Below are 25,745 nucleotides of genomic sequence, written 5' to 3' on the forward strand. Positions count from 1 at the left end.
CTGATCTCTGGTGATGAATAGGAGGCATTCTCAGTGATGTCACCGCTGATCTCTGGTGATGGATAGGAGGCATTCTCAGTGATGTCACCGCTGATCTCTGGTGATGGATAGGAGGCATTCTCAGTGATGTCACCGCTGATCTCTGGTGATGGATAGGAGACATTCTCAGTGATGTCACCGCTGATCTCTGGTGATGGATAGGAGACATTCTCAGTGATGTCACCTCTGATCTCTGGTGATGGATAGGAGGCATTCTCAGTGATGTCACCTCTGATCTCTGGTGATGGAAAGGAGGCATTCTCAGTGATGTCACCGCTGATCTCTGGTGATGGATAGGAGGCATTCTCAGTGATGTCACCGCTGATCTCTGGTGATGGAAAGGAGGCATTCTCAGTGATGTCACCGCTGATCTCTAGTGATGGATAGGAGGCATTCTCAGTGATGTCACCGCGGATCTCTGGTGATGGATAGGAGACATTCTCAGTGATGTCTCCTATGATCTCTGGTGATGGATAGGAGACATTCTCAGTGATGTCACCTCTGATCTCTGGTGATGGATAGGAGGCATTCTCAGTGATGTCACCTCTGATCTCTGGTGATGGATAGGAGGCATTCTCAGTGATGTCACCGCTGATCTCTGGTGATGGATAGGAGACATTCTCAGTGATGTCTCCTATGATCTCTGGTGATGGATAGGAGACATTCTCAGTGATGTCACCTCTGATCTCTGGTGATGGATAGGAGGCATTCTCAGTGATGTCACCGCTGATCTCTGGTGATGGATAGGAGACATTCTCAGTGATGTCACCTCTGATCTCTGGTGATGAATAGGAGGCATTCTCAGTGATGTCACCGCTGATCTCTGGTGATGGATAGGAGGCATTCTCAGTGATGTCACCGCTGATCTCTGGTGATGGATAGGAGGCATTCTCAGTGATGTCACCTCTGATCTCTGTTGATGGATAGGAGACATTCTCAGTGATGTCACCTCTGATCTCTAGTGATGGATAGGAGACATTCTCAGTGATGTCACCGCTGATCTCTAGTGATGGATAGGAGACATTCTCAGTGATGTCACCGCTGATCTCTGGTGATGGATAGGAGGCATTCTCAGTGATGTCACCGCTGATCTCTAGTGATGGATAGGAGACATTCTCTGTGATGTCACCGCTGATCTCTGGTGATGGATAGGAGACATTCTCAGTGATGTCACCGCTGATCTCTGGTGATGGATAGGAGGCATTCTCAGCGATGTCACCGCTGATCTCTGGTGATGGATAGGAGGCATTCTCAGTGATGTCACCTCTGATCTCTGGTGATGGATAGGAGGCATTCTCAGCGATGTCACCTCTGATCTCTGGTGATGGATAGGAGGCATTCTCAGTGATGTCACCTCTGATCTCTGGTGATGGATGGGAGGCATTCTCAGTGATGTCACCTCTGATCTCTGGTGATGGATAGGAGGCATTCTCAGTGATGTCACCGCTGATCTCTGGTGATGGATAGGAGGCATTCTCAGTGATGTCACCTCTGATCTCTGGTGATGGATGGGAGGCATTCTCAGTGATGTCACCTCTGATCTCTGGTGATGGATAGGAGGCATTCTCAGCGATGTCACCTCTGATCTCTGGTGATGGATAGGAGACATTCTCAGTGATGTCACCGCTGATCTCTGGTGATGGATAGGAGGCATTCTCAGCGATGTCACCTCTGATCTCTGGTGATGGATAGGAGGCATTCTCAGTGATGTCTCCTATGATCTCTGGTGATGGATAGGAGACATTCTCAGTGATGTCACCGCTGATCTCTGGTGATGGATAGGAGACATTCTCAGTGATGTCACCGCTGATCTCTGGTGATGGATAGGAGACATTCTCAGTGATGTCACTGCTGATCTCTGGTGATGGATAGGAGACATTCTCAGTGATGTCACCGCTGATCTCTGGTGATGGATAGGAGACATTCTCAGTGATGTCACCTCTGATCTCTGGTGATGGATAGGAGACATTCTCAGTGATGTCACCGCTGATCTCTGGTGATGGATAGGAGACATTCTCAGTGATGTCACCGCTGATCTCTGGTGATGGATAGGAGGCATTCTCAGTGATGTCACCGCTGATCTCTGGTGATGGATAGGAGGCATTCTCAGTGATGTCACCTCTGATCTCTGGTGATGGATAGGAGGCATTCTCAGTGATGTCACCGCTGATCTCTGGTGATGGATAGGAGGCATTCTCAGTGATGTCACCGCTGATCTCTGGTGATGGATAGGAGACATTCTCAGTGATGTCACCGCTGATCTCTGGTGATGGATAGGAGGCATTCTCAGTGATGTCACCTCTGATCTCTGGTGATGGATAGGAGACATTCTCAGTGATGTCACCGCTGATCTCTGGTGATGGATAGGAGACATTCTCAGTGATGTCACCGCTGATCTCTGGTGATGGATAGGAGACATTCTCAGTGATGTCACCTCTGATCTCTGGTGATGGATAGGAGGCATTCTCAGTGATGTCACCGCTGATCTCTGGTGATGGATAGGAGGCATTCTCAGTGATGTCACCGCTGATCTCTGGTGATGGATAGGAGGCATTCTCAGTGATGTCACCGCTGATCTCTAGTGATGGATAGGAGGCATTCTCAGTGATGTCACCTCTGATCTCTGGTGATGGATAGGAGACATTCTCAGTGATGTCACCGCTGATCTCTGGTGATGGATAGGAGGCATTCTTAGTGATGTCACCGCTGATCTCTGGTGATGGATAGGAGGCATTCTCAGTGATGTCACAGCTGATCTCTAGTGATGGATAGGAGGCATTCTCAGTGATGTCACCGCTGATCTCTGGTGATGGATAGGAGACATTCTCAGTGAAGTCACCGCTGATCTCTGGTGATGGATAGGAGGCATTCTCAGTGATGTCACCTCTGATCTCTGGTGATGGATAGGAGGCATTCTCAGTGATGTCACCGCTGATCTCTGGTGATGGATAGGAGACATTCTCAGTGATGTCACCGCTGATCTCTGGTGATGGATAGGAGGCATTCTCAGTGATGTCACCTCTGATCTCTGGTGATGGATAGGAGGCATTCTCAGTGATGTCACCGCTGATCTCTGGTGATGGATAGGAGACATTCTCAGTGATGTCACCGCTGATCTCTGGTGATGGATAGGAGACATTCTCAGTGATGTCACTGCTGATCTCTGGTGATGGATAGGAGACATTCTCAGTGATGTCACCTCTGATCTCTGGTGATGGATAGGAGGCATTCTCAGTGATGTCACCTCTGATCTCTGGTGATGGATAGGAGGCATTCTCAGTGATGTCACCGCTGATCTCTGGTGATGGATAGGAGGCATTCTCAGTGATGTCACCTCTGATCTCTGGTGATGAATAGGAGGCATTCTCAGTGATGTCACCGCTGATCTCTATTGATGGATAGGAGGCATTCTCAGTGATGTCACCTCTGATCTCTGGTGATGGATAGGAGGCATTCTCAGTGATGTCACCGCTGATCTCTGGTGATGGATAGGAGGCATTCTCAGTGATGTCACCTCTGATCTCTGGTGATGAATAGGAGGCATTCTCAGTGATGTCACCGCTGATCTCTGGTGATGGATAGGAGGCATTCTCAGTGATGTCACCTCTGATCTCTGGTGATGGATAGGAGGCATTCTCAGTGATGTCACCGCTGATCTCTGGTGATGGATAGGAGGCATTCTCAGTGATGTCACCTCTGATCTCTGGTGATGAATAGGAGGCATTCTCAGTGATGTCACCGCTGATCTCTATTGATGGATAGGAGGCATTCTCAGTGATGTCACCTCTGATCTCTGGTGATGGATAGGAGGCATTCTCAGTGATGTCACCGCTGATCTCTGGTGATGGATAGGAGGCATTCTCAGTGATGTCACCTCTGATCTCTGGTGATGGATAGGAGACATTCTCAGTGATGTCACCGCTGATCTCTGGTGATGGATAGGAGGCTTTCTCAGTGATGTCACCGCTGATCTCTGGTGATGGATAGGAGGCATTCTCAGTGATGTCACCTCTGATCTCTGGTGATGGATAGGAGACATTCTCAGTGATGTCACCGCTGATCTCTGGTGATGGATAGGAGGCATTCTCAGTGATGTCACCGCTGATCTCTGGTGATGGATAGGAGGCATTCTCAGTGATGTCACCGCTGATCTCTGGTGATGGATAGGAGGCATTCTCAGTGATGTCACCTCTGATCTCTGGTGATGGATAGGAGGCATTCTTAGTGATGTCACCTCTGATCTCTGGTGATGGATAGGAGGCATTCTCAGTGATGTCACCGCTGATCTCTGGTGATGGATAGGAGGCATTCTCAGTGATGTCACCTCTGATCTCTGGTGATGAATAGGAGGCATTCTCAGTGATGTCACCGCTGATCTCTATTGATGGATAGGAGGCATTCTCAGTGATGTCACCTCTGATCTCTGGTGATGGATAGGAGGCATTCTCAGTGATGTCACCGCTGATCTCTGGTGATGGATAGGAGGCATTCTCAGTGATGTCACCGCTGATCTCTGGTGATGGATAGGAGGCATTCTCAGTGATGTCACCGCTGATCTCTGGTGATGGATAGGAGACATTCTCAGTGATGTCACCGCTGATCTCTGGTGATGGATAGGAGACATTCTCAGTGATGTCACCGCTGATCTCTAGTGATAGATAGGAGGCATTCTCAGTGATGTCACCGCTGATCTCTGGTGATGGATAGGAGGCATTCTCAGTGATGTCACCTCTGATCTCTGGTGATGAATAGGAGGCATTCTCAGTGATGTCACCGCTGATCTCTATTGATGGATAGGAGGCATTCTCAGTGATGTCACCTCTGATCTCTGGTGATGGATAGGAGGCATTCTCAGTGATGTCACCGCTGATCTCTGGTGATGGATAGGAGGCATTCTCAGTGATGTCACCGCTGATCTCTGGTGATGGATAGGAGGCATTCTCAGTGATGTCACCGCTGATCTCTGGTGATGGATAGGAGGCATTCTCAGTGATGTCACCGCTGATCTCTAGTGATGGATAGGAGGCATTCTCAGTGATGTCACCTCTGATCTCTGGTGATGGATAGGAGACATTCTCAGTGATGTCACCGCTGATCTCTGGTGATGGATAGGAGGCATTCTCAGTGATGTCACCGCTGATCTCTGGTGATGGATAGGAGGCATTCTCAGTGATGTCACCGCTGATCTATAGTGATGGATAGGAGGCATTCTCAGTGATGTCACCGCTGATCTCTGGTGATGGATAGGAGGCATTCTCAGTGATGTCACCGCTGATCTCTGGTGATGGATAGGAGGGATTCTCAGTGATGTCACCGCTGATCTCTGGTGATGGATAGGAGACATTCTCAGTGATGTCACCGCTGATCTCTGGTGATGGATAGGAGGCATTCTCAGTGATGTCACCGCTGATCTCTAGTGATGGATAGGAGGCTTTCTCAGTGATGTCACCGCTGATCTCTGGTGATGGATAGGAGGCATTCTCAGTGATGTCACCGCTGATCTCTAGTGATGGATAGGAGGCATTCTCAGTGATGTCACCGCTGATCTCTGGTGATGGATAGGAGGCATTCTCAGTGATGTCACCGCTGATCTCTAGTGATGGATAGGAGGCTTTCTCAGTGAAGTCACCGCTGATCTCTGGTGATGGATAGGAGACATTCTCAGTGATGTCACCGCTGATCTCTGGTGATGGATAGGAGGCATTCTCAGTGATGTCACCGCTGATCTCTAGTGATGGATAGGAGACATTCTCAGTGATGTCACCGCTGATCTCTGGTGATGGATAGGAGACATTCTCAGTGAGGTCACCGCTGATCTCTAGTGATGGATAGGAGATATTCTCAGTGATGTCACCTCTGATCTCTAGTGATGGATAGGAGACATTCTCAGTGATGTCACCTCTGATCTCTAGTGATGGATAGGAGGCATTCTCAGTGATGTCACCGCTGATCTCTAGTGATGGATAGGAGACATTCTCAGTGATGTCACCTCTGATCTCTAGTGATGGATAGGAGGCATTCTCAGTGATGTCACCGCAGATCTCTGGTGATGGATAGGAGGCATTCTCAGTGATGTCACCGCTGATCTCTGGTGATGGATAGGAGACATTCTCAGTGATGTCACCGCAGATCTCTGGTGATGGATAGGAGGCATTCTCAGTGATGTCACCGCTGATCTCTAGTGATGGATAGGAGGCTTTCTCAGTGAAGTCACCGCTGATCTCTGGTGATGGATAGGAGACATTCTCAGTGATGTCACCGCTGATCTCTGGTGATGGATAGGAGGCATTCTCAGTGATGTCACCGCTGATCTCTAGTGATGGATAGGAGACATTCTCAGTGATGTCACCGCTGATCTCTGGTGATGGATAGGAGACATTCTCAGTGATGTCACCTCTGATCTCTAGTGATGGATAGGAGGCATTCTCAGTGATGTCACCACTGATCTCTAGTGATGGATAGGAGACATTCTCAGTGATGTCACCGCTGATCTCTGGTGATGGATAGGAGGCATTCTCAGTGATGTCACCTCTGATCTCTGGTGATGGATAGGAGACATTCTCAGTGATGTCACCTCTGATCTCTAGTGATGGATAGGAGGCATTCTCAGTGATGTCACCACTGATCTCTAGTGATGGATAGGAGGCATTCTCAGTGATGTCACCGCTGATCTCTAGTGATGGATAGGAGACATTCTCAGTGATGTCACCGCTGATCTCTGGTGATGGATAGGAGACATTCTCAGTGATGTCACCTCTGATCTCTAGTGATGGATAGGAGGCATTCTCAGTGATGTCACCACTGATCTCTAGTGATGGATAGGAGGCATTCTCAGTGATGTCACCGCTGATCTCTAGTGATGGATAGGAGACATTCTCAGTGATGTCACCGCTGATCTCTGGTGATGGATAGGAGACATTCTCAGTGATGTCACCTCTGATCTCTAGTGATGGATAGGAGGCATTCTCAGTGATGTCACCACTGATCTCTAGTGATGGATAGGAGGCATTCTCAGTGATGTCACCACTGATCTCTAGTGATGGATAGGAGACATTCTCAGTGATGTCACCGCTGATCTCTGGTGATGGATAGGAGACATTCTCAGTGATGTCACCGCTGATCTCTGGTGATGGATAGGAGACATTCTCAGTGATGTCACCGCTGATCTCTGGTGATGGATAGGAGGCATTCTCAGTGATGTCACCGCTGATCTCTGGTGATGGATAGGAGACATTCTCAGTGATGTCACCTCTGATCTCTGGTGATGGATAGGAGGCATTCTCAGTGATGTCACCGCTGATCTCTAGTGATGGATAGGAGACATTCTCAGTGATGTCACCGCTGATCTCTGGTGATGGATAGGAGACATTCTCAGTGATGTCACCTCTGATCTCTAGTGATGGATAGGAGGCATTCTCAGTGATGTCACCGCTGATCTCTGGTGATGGATAGGAGACATTCTCAGTGATGTCACCGCTGATCTCTAGTGATGGATAGGAGACATTCTCAGTGATGTCACCGCTGATCTCTGGTGATGGATAGGAGGCATTCTCAGTGATGTCACCGCTGATCTCCGGTGATGGATAGGAGATATTCTCAGTGATGTCACCACTGATCTCTGGTGATGGATAGGAGACATTCTCAGTGATGTCACCGCGGATCTCTGGTGATGGATAGGAGGCATTCTCAGTGATGTCACCGCTGATCTCCGGTGATGGATAGGAGATATTCTCAGTGATGTCACCGCTGATCTCTGGTGATGGATAGGAGGCATTCTCAGTGATGTCACCGCTGATCTCTGGTGATGAATAGGAGACATTCTCAGTGATGTCACCGCTGATCTCTAGTGATGGATAGGAGATATTCTCAGTGATGTCACCGCTGATCTCTGGTGATGGATAGGAGGCATTCTCAGTGATGTCACCGCTGATCTCTGGTGATGGATAGGAGGCATTCTCAGTGATGTCACCGCTGATCTCCGGTGATGGATAGGAGATATTCTCAGTGATGTCACCACTGATCTCTGGTGATGGATAGGAGACATTCTCAGTGATGTCACCGCTGATCTCTGGTGATGGATAGGAGGCATTCTCAGTGATGTCACCGCTGATCTCCGGTGATGGATAGGAGATATTCTCAGTGATGTCACCGCTGATCTCTGGTGATGGATAGGAGGCATTCTCAGTGATGTCACCGCTGATCTCTGGTGATGAATAGGAGACATTCTCAGTGATGTCACCGCTGATCTCTAGTGATGGATAGGAGATATTCTCAGTGATGTCACCGCTGATCTCTGGTGATGGATAGGAGGCATTCTCAGTGATGTCACCGCTGATCTCTGGTGATGGATAGGAGGCATTCTCAGTGATGTCACCACTGATCTCTAGTGATGGATAGGAGATATTCTCAGTGATGTCACCGCTGATCTCTGGTGATGGATAGGAGGCATTCTCAGTGATGTCACCGCTGATCTCTGGTGATGAATAGGAGACATTCTCAGTGATGTCACCGCTGATCTCTAGTGATGGATAGGAGACATTCTCAGTGATGTCACCTCTGACTTCTGGTGATGGATAGGAGGCATTCTCAGTGATGTCACCGCTGATCTCTGGTGATCGATAGGAGACATTCTCAGTGATGTCACCGCTGATCTCTAGTGATGGATAGGAGACATTCTCAGTGATGTCACCGCTGATCTCTGGTGATGGATAGGAGGCATTCTCAGTGATGTCACCGCTGATCTCTGGTGATGGATAGGAGACATTCTCAGTGATGTCACCTCTGATCTCTGGTGATGGATAGGAGACATTCTCAGTGATGTCACCGCTGATCTCTAGTGATGGATAGGAGGCTTTCTCAGTGAAGTCACCGCTGATCTCTGGTGATGGATAGGAGACATTCTCAGTGATGTCACCGCTTACCTCTGGTGATGGATAGGAGGCATTCTCAGTGATGTCACCGCTGATCTCTGGTGATGGATAGGAGGCATTCTCAGTGATGTCACCTCTGATCTCTGGTGATGGATAGGAGACATTCTCAGTGATGTCACCTCTGATCTCTGGTGATGGATAGGAGACATTCTCAGTGATGTCACCGCTGATCTCTGGTGATGGATAGGAGGCATTCTCAGTGATGTCACCTCTGATCTCTAGTGATGGATAGGAGACATTCTCAGTGATGTCACCGCTGATCTCTGGTGATGGATAGGAGGCATTCTCAGTGATGTCACCGCTGATCTCTGGTGATGGATAGGAGGCATTCTCAGTGATGTGACCGCTGATCTCTGGTGATGGATAGGAGACATTCTCAGTGATGTCACCTCTGATCTCTAGTGATGGATAGGAGACATTCTCAGTGATGTCACCGCTGATCTCTGGTGATGGATAGGAGGCATTCTCAGTGATGTCACCGCTGATCTCTGGTGATGGATAGGAGGCATTCTCAGTGATGTCACCGCTGATCTCTGGTGATGGATAGGAGGCATTCTCAGTGATGTCACCTCTGATCTCTGGTGATGGATAGGAGGCATTCTCAGTGATGTCACCTCTGATCTCTGGTGATGGATAGGAGGCATTCTCAGTGATGTCACCTCTGATCTCTGGTGATGGATAGGAGGCATTCTCAGTGATGTCACCGCTGATCTCTGGTGATGGATAGGAGGCATTCTCAGTGATGTCACCTCTGATCTCTGGTGATGGATAGGAGACATTCTCAGTGATGTCACCTCTGATCTCTGGTGATGGATAGGAGACATTCTCAGTGATGTCACCGCTGATCTCTGGTGATGGATAGGAGACATTCTCAGTGATGTCACCGCTTACCTCTGGTGATGGATAGGAGGCATTCTCAGTGATGTCACCGCTGATCTCTGGTGATGGATAGGAGGCATTCTCAGTGATGTCACCTCTGATCTCTGGTGATGGATAGGAGACATTCTCAGTGATGTCACCTCTGATCTCTGGTGATGGATAGGAGACATTCTCAGTGATGTCACCGCTGATCTCTGGTGATGGATAGGAGACATTCTCAGTGATGTCACCGCTTACCTCTGGTGATGGATAGGAGGCATTCTCAGTGATGTCACCGCTGATCTCTGGTGATGGATAGGAGGCATTCTCAGTGATGTCACCGCTGATCTCTAGTGATGGATAGGAGGCATTCTCAGTGATGTCACCTCTGATCTCTGGTGATGGATAGGAGACATTCTCAGTGATGTCACCTCTGATCTCTGGTGATGGATAGGAGACATTCTCAGTGATGTCACCGCTGATCTCTGGTGATGGATAGGAGGCATTCTCAGTGATGTCACCTCTGATCTCTAGTGATGGATAGGAGACATTCTCAGTGATGTCACCGCTGATCTCTGGTGATGGATAGGAGGCATTCTCAGTGATGTCACCGCTGATCTCTGGTGATGGATAGGAGGCATTCTCAGTGATGTCACCTCTGATCTCTGGTGATGGATAGGAGGCATTCTCAGTGATGTGACCGCTGATCTCTGGTGATGGATAGGAGACATTCTCAGTGATGTCACCGCTGATCTCTAGTGATGGATAGGAGACATTCTCAGTGATGTCACCGCTGATCTCTGGTGATGGATAGGAGGCATTCTCAGTGATGTCACCGCTGATCTCTGGTGATGGATAGGAGGCATTCTCAGTGATGTCACCTCTGATCTCTGGTGATGGATAGGAGGCATTCTCAGTGATGTCACCTCTGATCTCTGGTGATGGATAGGAGGCATTCTCAGTGATGTCACCTCTGATCTCTAGTGATGGATAGGAGACATTCTCAGTGATGTCACCGCTGATCTCTGGTGATGGATAGGAGGCATTCTCAGTGATGTCACCGCTGATCTCTGGTGATGGATAGGAGGCATTCTCAGTGATGTCACCTCTGATCTCTGGTGATGGATAGGAGGCATTCTCAGTGATGTCACCTCTGATCTCTGGTGATGGATAGGAGGCATTCTCAGTGATGTCACCTCTGATCTCTGGTGATGGATAGGAGGCATTCTCAGTGATGTCACCGCTGATCTCTGGTGATGGATAGGAGGCATTCTCAGTGATGTCACCTCTGATCTCTGGTGATGGATAGGAGACATTCTCAGTGATGTCACCGCTGATCTCTGGTGATGGATAGGAGACATTCTCAGTGATGTCACCTCTGATCTCTGGTGATGGATAGGAGACATTCTCAGTGATGTCACCTCTGATCTCTGGTGATGGATAGGAGACATTCTCAGTGATGTCACCGCTGATCTCTGGTGATGGATAGGAGACATTCTCAGTGATGTCACCGCTGATCTCTAGTGATGGATAGGAGACATTCTCAGTGATGTCACCGCTGATCTCTAGTGATGGATAGGAGACATTCTGAGTGATGTCACCGCTGATCTCTGGTGATGGATAGGAGACATTCTCAGTGATGTCACCGCTGATCTCTGGTGATGGATAGGAGACATTCTCAGTAATGTCACCGCTGATCTCTGGTTATGGATTGGAGGCATTCTCAGTGATGTCACCGCTGATCTCTGGTGATGGATAGGAGGCATTCTCAGTGGTGTCACCTCTGATCTCTGGTGATGGATAGGAGGCATTCTCAGTGATGTCACCTCTGATCTCTGGTGATGGATAGGAGGCATTCTCAGTGATGTCACCTCTGATCTCTGGTGATGGATAGGAGGCATTCTCAGTGATGTCACTGCTGATCTCTGGTGATGGATAGGAGACATTCTCAGTGATGTCACCGCTGATCTCTGGTGATGGATAGGAGACATTCTCAGTGATGTCACCTCTGATCTCTGGTGATGGATAGGAGACATTCTCAGTGATGTCACCGCTGATCTCTGGTGATGGATAGGAGGCATTCTCAGTGATGTCACCTCTGATCTCTGGTGATGGATAGGAGACATTCTCAGTGATGTCACCTCTGATCTCTGGTGATGGATAGGAGACATTCTCAGTGATGTCACCGCTGATCTCTGGTGATGGATAGGAGGCATTCTCAGTGATGTCACCTCTGATCTCTAGTGATGGATAGGAGGCATTCTCAGTGAGGTCACCGCTGATCTCTGGTGATGGATAGGAGACATTCTCAGTGATGTCACCGCTGATCTCTGGTGATGGATAGGAGACATTCTCAGTGATGTCACCTCTGATCTCTGGTGATGGATAGGAGGCATTCTCAGTGATGTCACCGCTGATCTCTGGTGATGGATAGGAGACATTCTCAGTGATGTCACCTCTGATCTCTAGTGATGGATAGGAGACATTCTCAGTGATGTCACCGCTGATCTCTGGTGATGGATAGGAGGCATTCTCAGTGGTGTCACCTCTGATCTCTGGTGATGGATAGGAGGCATTCTCAGTGATGTCACCGCTGATCTCTGGTGATGGATAGGAGACATTCTCAGTGATGTCACCTCTGATCTCTGGTGATGGATAGGAGACATTCTCAGTGATGTCACCTCTGATCTCTGGTGATGGATAGGAGGCATTCTCAATGATGTCACCGCTGATCTCTAGTGATGGATAGGAGACATTCTCAGTGATGTGACCGCTGATCTCTGGTGATGGATAGGAGGCATTCTCAGTGATGTCACCTCTGATCTCTGGTGATGGATAGGAGACATTCTCAGTGATGTCACCTCTGATCTCTGGTGATGGATAGGAGACATTCTCAGTGATGTCACCTCTGATCTCTGGTGATGGATAGGAGGCATTCTCAGTGATGTCACCTCTGATCTCTAGTGATGGATAGGAGACATTCTCAGTGATGTGACCGCTGATCTCTGGTGATGGATAGGAGGCATTCTCAGTGATGTCACCTCTGATCTCTGGTGATGGATAGGAGACATTCTCAGTGATGTCACCGCTGATCTCTGGTGATGGATAGGAGACATTCTCAGTGATGTCACCGCTGATCTCTAGTGATGGATAGGAGACATTCTCAGTGATGTCACCGCTGATCTCTAGTGATGGATGGAGGCATTCTCAGTGATGTCACCTCTGATCTCTGGTGATGGATAGGAGACATTCTCAGTGATGTCACCTCTGATCTCTGGTGATGGATAGGAGGCATTCTCAGTGATGTCACCGCTGATCTCTGGTGATGGATAGGAGACATTCTCAGTGATGTCACCGCTGATCTCTAGTGATGGATAGGAGACATTCTCAGTGATGTCACCGCTGATCTCTAGTGATGGATAGGAGACATTCTCAGTAATGTCACCGCTGATCTCTAGTGATGGATAGGAGACATTCTCAGTGATGTCACCGCTGATCTCTGGTGATGGATAGGAGGCATTCTCAGTGATGTCACCGCTGATCTCTGGTGATGGATAGGAGACATTCTCAGTGATGTCACCTCTGATCTCTGGTGATGGATAGGAGACATTCTCAGTGATGTCACCGCTGATCTCTGGTGATGGATAGGAGGCATTCTCAGTGATGTCACCGCTGATCTCTGGTGATGGATAGGAGGCATTCTCAGTGATGTCACCGCTGATCTCTGGTGATGGATAGGAGACATTCTCAGTGATGTCACCTCTGATCTCTGGTGATGGATAGGAGACATTCTCAGTGATGTCACCGCTGATCTCTGGTGATGGATAGGAGACATTCTCAGTGATGTCACCTCTGATCTCTGGTGATGGATAGGAGACATTCTCAGTGATGTCACCGCTGATCTCTGGTGATGGATAGGAGACATTCTCAGTGATGTCACCGCTGATCTCTGGTGATGGATAGGAGACATTCTCAGTGACGTCACCTCTGATCTCCGGTGATGGATAGGAGGCTTTCTCAGTGAAGTCACCACTGATCTCTGGTGATGGATAGGAGGGATTCTCAGTGATGTCACCGCTGATCTCTGGTGATGGATAGGAGGCATTCTCAGTGATGTCACCGCTGATCTCTAGTGATGGATAGGAGACATTCTCAGTGATGTCACCGCTGATCTCTGGTGATGGATAGGAGACATTCTCAGTGATGTCACCTCTGATCTCTGGTGATGGATAGGAGACATTCTCAGTGATGTCACCTCTGATCTCTGGTGATGGATAGGAGACATTCTCAGTGATGTCACCGCTGATCTCTAGTGATGGATAGGAGGCATTCTCAGTGACGTCACCTCTGATCTCTGGTGATGGATAGGAGACATTCTCAGTGATGTCACCTCTGATCTCTGGTGATGGATAGGAGGCATTCTCAGTGATGTCACCGCTGATCTCTGGTGATGGATAGGAGACATTCTCAGTGATGTCACCGCTGATCTCTAGTGATGGATAGGAGACATTCTCAGTGATGTCACCGCTGATCTCTGGTGATGGATAGGAGGCATTCTCAGTGATGTCACCACTGATCTCTGGTGATGGATAGGAGACATTCTCAGTGATGTCACCTCTGATCTCTGGTGATGGATAGGAGACATTCTCAGTGATGTCACCGCTGATCTCTGGTGATGGATAGGAGACATTCTCAGTGATGTCACCGCTGATCTCTGGTGATGGATAGGAGGCATTCTCAGTGATGTCACCGCTGATCTCTGGTGATGAATAGGAGGCATTCTCAGTGATGTCACCGCTGATCTCTAGTGATGGATAGGAGATATTCTCAGTGATGTCACCGCTGATCTCTGGTGATGGATAGGAGGCATTCTCAGTGATGTCACCGCTGATCTCTAGTGATGGATAGGAGATATTCTCAGTGATGTCACCGCTGATCTCTGGTGATGGATAGGAGGCATTCTCAGTGATGTCACCGCTGATCTCTGGTGATGAATAGGAGACATTCTCAGTGATGTCACCGCTGATCTCTAGTGATGGATAGGAGATATTCTCAGTGATGTCACCGCTGATCTCTGGTGATGGATAGGAGGCATTCTCAGTGATGTCACCTCTGATCTCTGGTGATGAATAGGAGACATTCTCAGTGATGTCACCGCTGATCTCTAGTGATGGATAGGAGATATTCTCAGTGATGTCACCGCTGATCTCTGGTGATGGATAGGAGGCATTCTCAGTGATGTCACCGCTGATCTCTGGTGATGAATAGGAGACATTCTCAGTGATGTCACCGCTGATCTCTAGTGATGGATAGGAGACATTCTCAGTGATGTCACCGCTGATATCTGGTGATGGATAGGAGGCATTCTCAGTGAGGTCACCGCTGATCTCTGGTGATGGATAGGAGACATTCTCAGTGATGTCACCTCTGATCTCTAGTGATGGATAGGAGGCATTCTCAGTGATGTCACCTCTGATCTCTAGTGATGGATAGGAGGCATTCTCAGTGATGTCACCGCTGATCTCTAGTGATGGATAGGAGACATTCTCAGTGATGTCACCGCTGATCTCTGGTGATGGATAGGAGGCATTCTCAGTGATGTCACCGCTGATCTCTGGTGATGGATAGGAGACATTCTCAGTGATGTCACCTCTGATCTCTGGTGATGGATAGGAGACATTCTCAGTGATGTCACCGCTGATCTCTAGTGATGGATAGGAGGCTTTCTCAGTGAAGTCACCGCTGATCTCTGGTGATGGATAGGAGACATTCTCAGTGATGTCACCGCTTATCTCTGGTGATGGATAGGAGGCATTCTCAGTGATGTCACCGCTGATCTCTGGTGATGGATAGGAGGCATTCTCAGTGATGTCACCTCTGATCTCTGGTGATGGATAGGAGACATTCTCAGTGATGTCACCTCTGATCTCTGGTGATGGATAGGAGACATTCTCAGTGATGTCACCGCTGATCTCTGGTGATGGATAGGAGGCATTCTCAGTGATGTCACCTCTGATCTCTGGTGATGGATAGGAGACATTCTCAGTGATGTCACCTCTGATCTCTGGTGATGGATAGGAGACATTCTCAGTGATGTCACCGCTGATCTCTGGTGATGGATAGGAGGCATTCTCAGTGATGTCACCTCTGACTTCTGGTGATGGATAGGAGACATTCTCAGTGATGTCACCGCTGATCTCTAGTGATGGATAGGAGGCTTTCTCAGTGAAGTCACCGCTGATCTCTGGTGATGGATAGGAGACATTCTCAGTGATGTCACCGCTTATCTCTGGTGATGGATAGGAGGCATTCTCAGTGATGTCACCGCTGATCTCTGGTGATGGATAGGAGGCATTCTCAGTGATGTCACCTCTGATCTCTGGTGATGGATAGGAGGCATTCTCAGTGATGTCACCTCTGATCTCTGGTGATGGATAGGAGACATTCTCAGTGATGTCACCTCTGATCTCTGGTGATGGATAGGAGACATTCTCAGTGATGTCACCTCTGATCTCTGGTGATGGATAGGAGACATTCTCAGTGATGTCACCGCTGATCTCTGGTGATGGATAGGAGACATTCTCAGTGATGTCACCGCTGATCTCTGGTGATGGATAGGAGACATTCTCAGTGATGTCACCTCTGATCTCTGGTGATGAATAGGAGGCATTCTCAGTGATGTCACCGCTGATCTCTGGTGATGGATAGGAGACATTCTCAGTGATGTCACCGCTGATCTCTGGTGATGGATAGGAGACATTCTCAGTGATGTCACCGCTGATCTCTGGTGATGGATAGGAGGCATTCTCAGTGATGTCACCGCTGATCTCTGGTGATGGATAGGAGACATTCTCAGTGATGTCACCTCTGATCTCTGGTGATGGATAGGAGACATTCTCAGTGATGTCACCGCTGATCTCTGGTGATGGATAGGAGGCATTCTCAGTGATGTCACCGCTGATCTCTGGTGATGGATAGGAGACATTCTCAGTGATGTCACCGCTGATCTCTGGTGATGGATAGGAGACATTCTCAGTGATGTCACCGCTGATCTCTGGTGATGGATAGGAGGCATTCTCAGTGATGTCACCGCTGATCTCTAGTGATGGATAGGAGGCTTTCTCAGTGATGTCACCTCTGATCTCTAGTGATGGATAGGAGGCATTCTCAGTGATGTCACCGCTGATCTCTGGTGATGGATAGGAGGCATTCTCAGTGATGTCACCGCTGATCTCTAGTGATGGATAGGAGGCATTCTCAGTGATGTCACCTCTGATCTCTAGTGATGGATAGGAGGCATTCTCAGTGATGTCACCGCTGATCTCTAGTGATGGATAGGAGGTATTCTCAGTGATGTCACCGCTGATCTCTAGTGATGGATAGGAGGCATTCTCAGTGATGTCACCTCTGATCTCTGGTGATGGATAGGAGACATTCTCAGTGATGTCACCGCTGATCTCTGGTGATGGATAGGAGGCATTCTCAGTGATGTCACCGCTGATCTCTGGTGATGGATAGGAGACATTCTCAGTGATGTCACCTCTGATCTCTGGTGATGGATAGGAGACATTCTCAGTGATGTCACCGCTGATCTCTAGTGATGGATAGGAGGCTTTCTCAGTGAAGTCACCGCTGATCTCTGGTGATGGATAGGAGACATTCTCAGTGATGTCACCGCTTATCTCTGGTGATGGATAGGAGGCATTCTCAGTGATGTCACCGCTGATCTCTGGTGATGGATAGGAGGCATTCTCAGTGATGTCACCTCTGATCTCTGGTGATGGATAGGAGACATTCTCAGTGATGTCACCGCTGATCTCTGGTGATGGATAGGAGGCATTCTCAGTGATGTCACCGCTGATCTCTGGTGATGGATAGGAGACATTCTCAGTGATGTCACCGCTTATCTCTGGTGATGGATAGGAGGCATTCTCAGTGATGTCACCGCTGATCTCTGGTGATGGATAGGAGGCATTCTCAGTGATGTCACCTCTGATCTCTGGTGATGGATAGGAGGCATTCTCAGTGATGTCACCTCTGATCTCTGGTGATGGATAGGAGGCATTCTCAGTGATGTCACCGCTGATCTCTGGTGATGGATAGGAGACATTCTCAGTGATGTCACCTCTGATCTCTGGTGATGAATAGGAGGCATTCTCAGTGATGTCACCGCTGATCTCTATTGATGGATAGGAGGCATTCTCAGTGATGTCACCTCTGATCTCTGGTGATGGATAGGAGGCATTCTCAGTGATGTCACCTCTGATCTCTGGTGATGGATAGGAGGCATTCTCAGTGATGTCACCGCTGATCTCTGGTGATGGATAGGAGACATTCTCAGTGATGTCACCGCTGATCTCTGGTGATGGATAGGAGGCATTCTCAGTGATGTCACCGCTGATCTCTGGTGATGGATAGGAGACATTCTCAGTGATGTCACCGCTGATCTCTGGTGATGGATAGGAGACATTCTCAGTGATGTCACCGCTGATCTCTGGTGATGGATAGGAGGCATTCTCAGTGATGTCACCGCTGATCTCTAGTGATGGATAGGAGGCTTTCTCAGTGATGTCACCTCTGATCTCTAGTGATGGATAGGAGGCATTCTCAGTGATGTCACCGCTGATCTCTGGTGATGGATAGGAGGCATTCTCAGTGATGTCACCGCTGATCTCTAGTGATGGATAGGAGGCATTCTCAGTGATGTCACCTCTGATCTCTAGTGATGGATAGGAGGCATTCTCAGTGATGTCACCGCTGATCTCTAGTGATGGATAGGAGGTATTCTCAGTGATGTCACCGCTGATCTCTAGTGATGGATAGGAGGCATTCTCAGTGATGTCACCTCTGATCTCTGGTGATGGATAGGAGACATTCTCAGTGATGTCACCGCTGATCTCTGGTGATGGATAGGAGGCATTCTCAGTGATGTCACCGCTGATCTCTGGTGATGGATAGGAGACATTCTCAGTGATGTCACCTCTGATCTCTGGTGATGGATAGGAGACATTCTCAGTGATGTCACCGCTGATCTCTAGTGATGGATAGGAGGCTTTCTCAGTGAAGTCACCGCTGATCTCTGGTGATGGATAGGAGACATTCTCAGTGATGTCACCGCTTATCTCTGGTGATGGATAGGAGGCATTCTCAGTGATGTCACCGCTGATCTCTGGTGATGGATAGGAGGCATTCTCAGTGATGTCACCTCTGATCTCTGGTGATGGATAGGAGACATTCTCAGTGATGTCACCGCTGATCTCTGGTGATGGATAGGAGGCATTCTCAGTGATGTCACCGCTGATCTCTAGTGATGGATAGGAGACATTCTCAGTGATGTCACCACTGATCTCTAGTGATGGATAGGAGGCATTCTCAGTGATGTCACCTCTGATCTCTGGTGATGGATAGGAGACATTCTCAGTGATGTCACCTCTGATCTCTGGTGATGGATAGGAGGCATTCTCAGTGATGTCACCTCTGATCTCTGGTGATGGATAGGAGACATTCTCAGTGATGTCACCTCTGATCTCTAGTGATGGATAGGAGACATTCTCAGTGATGTCACCGCTGATCTCTAGTGATGGATAGGAGGCATTCTCAGTGATGTCACCTCTGATCTCTGGTGATGGATAGGAGACATTCTCAGTGATGTCACCTCTGATCTCTGGTGATGGATAGGAGGCATTCTCAGTGATGTCACCTCTGATCTCTGGTGATGGATAGGAGTCATTCTCAGTGATGTCACCGCTGATCTCTGGTGATGGATAGGAGACATTCTCAGTGATGTCACCTCTGATCTCTGGTGATGGATAGGAGACATTCTCAGTGATATCACCTCTGATCTCTGGTGATGGATAGGAGACATTCTCAGTGATGTCACCGCTGATCTCTGGTGATGGATAGGAGACATTCTCAGTGATGTCACCGCTGATCTCTGGTGATGGATAGGAGGCATTCTCAGTGATGTCACCGCTGATCTCTGGTGATGGATAGGAGACATTCTCAATGATGTCACCGCTGATCTCTAGTGATGGATAGGAGACATTCTCAGTGATGTCACCACTGATCTCTGGTGATGGATAGGAGACATTCTCAGTGATGTCATCGCTGATCTCTAGTGATGGATAGGAGGCATTCTCAGTGATGTCACCACTGATCTCTGGTGATGGATAGGAGACATTCTCAGTGATGTCATCGCTGATCTCTAGTGATGGATAGGAGACATTCTCAGTGATGTCACCGCTGATCTCTGGTGATGGGTAGGAGACATTCTCAGTGATGTCACCGCTGATCTCTGGTGATGGATAGGAGGCATTCTCAGTGAGGTCACCGCTGATCTCTGGTGATGGATAGGAGACATTCTCAGTGATGTCACCTCTGATCTCTAGTGATGGATAGGAGGCATTCTCAGTGATGTCACCGCTGATCTCTGGTGATGGGTAGGAGACATTCTCAGTGATGTCACCGCTGATCTCTGGTGATGGATAGGAGGCATTCTCAGTGATGTCACCGCTGATCTCTGGTGATGGATAGGAGACATTCTCAGTGATGTCACCTCTGATCTCTAGTGATGGATAGGAGGCATTCTCAGTGATGTCACCTCTGATCTCTGGTGATGGATAGGAGACATTCTCAGTGATGTCACCGCTGATCTCTGGTGATGGATAGGAGACATTCTCAGTGATGTCACCTCTGATCTCTGGTGATGGATAGGAGACATTCTCAGTGATGTCACCGCTGATCTCTGGTGATGGATAGGAGACATTCTCAGTGATGTCACCTCTGATCTCTGGTGATGGATAGGAGGCATTCTCAGTGATGTCACCGCTGATCTCTAGTGATGGATAGGAGACATTCTCAGTGATGTCACCTCTGATCTCTGGTGATGGATAGGAGACATTCTCAGTGATGTCACCTCTGATCTCTGGTGATGGATAGGAGACATTCTCAGTGATGTCACCGCTGATCTCTAGTGATGGATAGGAGACATTCTCAGTGATGTCACCTCTGATCTCTGGTGATGGATAGGAGACATTCTCAGTGATGTCACCTCTGATCTCTGGTGATGGATAGGAGACATTCTCAGTGATGTCACCTCTGATCTCTAGTGATGGATAGGAGACATTCTCAGTGATGTCACCTCTGATCTCTGGTGATGGATAGGAGACATTCTCAGTGATGTCACCTCTGATCTCTGGTGATGGATAGGAGACATTCTCAGTGATGTCACCTCTGATCTCTGGTGATGGATAGGAGGCATTCTCAGTGATGTCACTGCTGATCTCTGGTGATGGATAGGAGACATTCTCAGTGATGTCACCTCTCATCTCTGGTGATGGATAGGAGACATTCTCAGTGATGTCACCTCTGATCTCTGGTGATGGATAGGAGACATTCTCAGTGATGTCACCTCTGATCTCTGGTGATGGATAGGAGGCATTCTCAGTGATGTCACCGCTGATCTCTGGTGATGGATAGGAGACATTCTCAGTGATGTCACCTCTCATCTCTGGTGATGGATAGGAGACATTCTCAGTGATGTCACCTCTGATCTCTGGTGATGGATAGGAGACATTCTCAGTGATGTCACCGCTGATCTCTAGTGATAGGCAGCATTATCAATGATGTCACTGCTGATCTGATGATGACACTCCTGATCTCTGGTGAACACTGTCCTTTTTCCTGTGCAGGATCTCCTGGAGCACCAGAGGCGCAGACAGTCGCAGTGAGAGTCCTGTAGACGGAGCGCAGACGATGCTGTACTGCCTTCATGTGTATATTATAAAGACAAGGATCACTCCTCTCATCATCCACACGACTCATGGAACTAGTTTTCTTCTCCTCCCACCTTCCTGCAGTACACACTGTCATCACCAAGGGGCAGCATCCAACCTTAGTATATACCGAGCTGATCCATATAAATCACTTCTTCCCACCACTGTTCTGTTATTTGCCCTTTAGGCTTCTGTCATAGATAATATTAAGCTTTCTAATGCCGCAGTCACCCCCCTCCCTCCTCCCTCTCATATAGATTTTCAGTCGCAAAAATACAGTTGTACTCAAAAGTTTACATTCCGCGACAGAATTTTTGCTTTCTTGGCCTTTTTTCAGAGAATATGATTGATAATAATATCAAAACTTTTTCTCCACTCATGGTTAGAGGTTGGGTGAAGCCATTTATTGTCAGACTACTGTGTTTTCTCTTTTTAAATCATAATGACAACTCAAAACATCCAAATGACCCTGATCAAAAGTTCACATACCCCATTTCTTAATACCGTGTATTGCCCCCTCTAACATCAATGACAGCTTGAAGTCTTTTGTGGTAGTTGTGGATGAGGTTCTTTATTTTCTCAGATGGTAAAGCTGCCCACTCTTCTTGGCAAAAAGCCTCCAGTTCCTGTAAATTCCTGAGCTGTTGAGCATGAACTGCGCACTTGAGATCTCCCCAGAGTGGCTCAATGATACTGAGGTCAGGAGACTGAGGCTGGTTTCACACTTGCATTTTAAAAAGCATGCGTTTTTAAAAAAAAACGCATAGTGAAAAAACGCATGTAAACGCGTGCAAACACCGCGTTTTTTGACGCATGCGTTTTTGCATGTGGTGAAAAAAACGCGGCGTTTTAACGCGTTTACATGCGTTTTTTCATGCGTTGGCGTTTTTTAAACGCATGCAGATAAATGTGTGACAGCTGCCAATCATCAAAATAAAGTAAAAAATCCACTATAAACAGAAAGAGCTAGGGGTAGGGTTAGGGGTAGGGATCCTAACCCTAACCCTAAAGGGATCCTAACCCTAACCCTACCCCTAACCCTACCCTTAAAGGGATTAGGGTTAGGGGTTGGGTTAGGGGTAGGGTTAGGGGTAGGGTGAGGGTTAGGGGTAGGATCCCTTTATCAATTTTATGGTGTGGGGTGGTATATCAGTGTGTTTTTTTGTTTTTGTTTTTTTTAAAATGCATGCATTTTTAACGCATGCAAACGCATGTGGTTAAAAACGCATGCGTTTACATAGACAGCAATGCATTTTTTTGCCGCAAAAAAACGTCGCGAAGAATACTACATGTTGCATTTCTGCAACACAACGCATGCAGAAAAAAACGCATGCGTTGCAAAAACGCGTCAAAACGCATGCGTTTTTAATGTTAAACATAGGGAAAAAAATGCAAAAAAACCCGCAAATGTGAAACCACCCTGAGATGGCCACTCCAGAACCTTCACTTTTTTTCTGTTGTAGCCAATGACCGGTCGGCTTGGTCTTGTGTCTTGGATTGTTGTCATGTTGGAACATCCAAGTATGTCCCATGTGCAGCTTCCGGACTGATGAGTGCAAATTTGCCTCCAGTATTTCCTGATTACGTGCTGCATTCATCTTTCCTTCAACTTTAACCAAGTTTCCTGTGCCTTTGTAGCTCTCACATCCCCAAAACATCAGTGATCCACTTCCGTGCTTTACAGTAGGAATGGTGCTCCTTTCATCATTGTGCATCTTGAAACAGCCACACCGCTAGTTTTCAGAGTTCTGTATTTCAGCTGATGTTATTTGTGGGTTTTTCTTTGCATCCCAAACAATTTTTCTGGCAGTTGTGGTTTTGTTTTTACAGAGCCCTGTATTTTCCATTTGTTAATCACAGTTTGAACACTGCTGACTGGCATTATCAATTCCTTGGATATCTTTTTGTATCCCTTTCCTGTTTTATACAGTTCAACTTCCTTTTCCCGTAGATTTGTTGACAATTCTTCTGCTTTCCCCATGACTCATAATCCAGAAACGTCAGTGGCTGGATGAAAGATGCAAGAGTCTGTCTGGATCCCAGAAACTCACTCAGCTTTTATGCACACACACTGATTACAAGCAAACAGGTTACAGGTGAGGATGTTACCTTTAGTAGCCATTCACACCCATTTGTGTCAACTTCTGGGCATGTTATCAGGCCAAAATCACCAGGGTATGTGAACTTTTGATCAGGGTCATTTGGATGTCTTGGGTTGTCATTATGATTTAAAAAGAAAACACAGTAGTTTGACAATAAATGGCTTCACCCAACCACTAACCATGAGTGGAGGAAATGTTTTGGTGTTATCTTTCATATTTTCTGAAGAAAGGCCAAGAAAGCAAAAATTCTGCCGGGGAATGTAAACTTTTGTGCACAACCGTAGCTGAGACTCTGAGTCTCTTAGACATAGACTGGTACAATACACATGAAAAAGTAGGAAATTAGGTACACTTGGAAAGTGACAATCTCAATTAACATGCAGGCAGATCCTTTTTGAAGCAATGAACCCGCTGCAGTGCCAACAAGGATGTCTTTTGTGCATAGACAACAGTATAAAGATTGGACATGTAATTAAGGCAGAATACCTATTGTTTCTCCAGAAAGCTTTCTTTCCTTAGGGGAAATGTTATATCTACAATAGTCAGCCAGACTTGGGGCCTCTGAAAGAAAATTCTTCATATTGGAAAGATCCAATAGTAATGGGACATACCTTTTCAGCATCAGGACGAACTAGGGAAGAAGATGCATATTTTTTTATAACTGTTACCCCTGCCTATAAGCCTCAAATCAATTGTTGGCAGATCACTAACAATAGCCATGTCATTGTGGAGACACAGCATTGTATCTTAATTAACCAGATGACTATTTTAATAAGCCAGGAAGAATAAGCTGTTATCTATATTTTGACTTTTGAATTTAAACATTTCTTTCTGGCTGGTCAAGAAAACAGACTTTTGTTTGTGCAAGCCTGTAATATTGACTTGTAAGCTGATATTTCATACAATATATTGTTCTTTATCCGTGATGACCAGTGATGTTTACTGATATGCAAATTATGCCAGATAGTTTGGTGACTTTGAAAAAAAGAGGAAGAAAAACTGTGCAAATAGATTAGATAATCAAGTAATGCTACTTGAGCTCATCTCCATTCTTACCTTTTATGTAAATACTGGATTAAAGACACTTGTTAAGTATAAAAATAGGCTACATGCCTCTGTATAGAGAGACCGAGAGAGACAGCCAGAGATTCAGTCAAGACATCCAAACATCCAGACATTCTACAGGATTGCTGCCAATTCATCATGGCTCCATCCGGATCTGCTCCATTGACCATCGTTGAACCATGGAAATGTTTGGAGAAAATGATGGGAGTATATGTACTTAATCTTTATATGTACTTAACCTTTGTATGCTAAAATATACAAAATTGTACGCTATTCTTTTAATTTTGTACTTTGAAATAAATTTGTGTTATATCGTAAGTAGCAGCCTTCTTTAAAGCCGTATCCGAACCTTAGTGTTACTTGGTGATACAAATCCACACCCCCGAAGCCATATGCTACCACAACCAGTCAGCCTATATAAACCACAACTAGTGGCAACGAGTAGTCTGGGGTTATCGTAGAGTTGGCAGTGACTGTATCTGGGGTATATATGTATTCCATGCCTTGGAATCGGAGGTGTATAAAACCATACTATCACTGTTAGATTCACAGTAGCCGGTCTATTAGTGGAAATAGCCTGCGGCCTCCTCCGTTGATTATCGATCCCCTGATTCCTGGTGAGAGACTTAATAATAGACTGAACATCGTTTTCACGGGATAGGATGTGCTGTAAAAGCTAAAGACTCAGAGCCTGTGTATATCACATTAACTCCCGAAACCCCAGGCAGCGGGCTCCTAGAGACTACTCAGCCCACGGACAACAGAGGGACGACAAGTGCCGCTGTTTCTCGGCGCCTACATTGGAGAAGACGACCCTTCAAGCAAGTCCTCATCAGACTGATAACTGTTCTCTTCTCAAGAAATCCTGCTTACTTCTGTTACACTGTTTGACTCCCATATTTTTACAGTTTTCTTGTTAGTTATATTCTACTGCTTTCTCCCTGCGAGGAGAACCTGATTCCTGTTATTAAACCCCT

At 47.3% G+C, this 25,745-nt stretch overlaps 1 protein-coding gene across 3 annotated transcripts in view; it reads left to right on the plus strand.

Annotated features, from left to right (window-relative positions):
* Positions 1-25,086, plus strand: part of LOC138677458 (phospholipid scramblase 3-like) — an 80,946-nt gene extending 55,860 nt beyond the window's left edge. For all 3 annotated transcript variants that reach the window (XM_069767614.1, XM_069767615.1, XM_069767616.1), the window contains one exon: positions 21,518-25,086. In XM_069767614.1, coding sequence (XP_069623715.1) covers positions 21,518-21,556 — 39 coding nt within the window. In that variant the 3' untranslated portion in view covers positions 21,557-25,086. The remainder of the gene's footprint in view (positions 1-21,517) is intronic.
* The last annotated feature ends 659 nt before the right edge of the window (positions 25,087-25,745 follow it).

Source organism: Ranitomeya imitator, chromosome 4 (assembly GCF_032444005.1).
Source record: "Ranitomeya imitator isolate aRanImi1 chromosome 4, aRanImi1.pri, whole genome shotgun sequence".
Taxonomy (NCBI): Eukaryota; Metazoa; Chordata; class Amphibia; order Anura; family Dendrobatidae; genus Ranitomeya; species Ranitomeya imitator.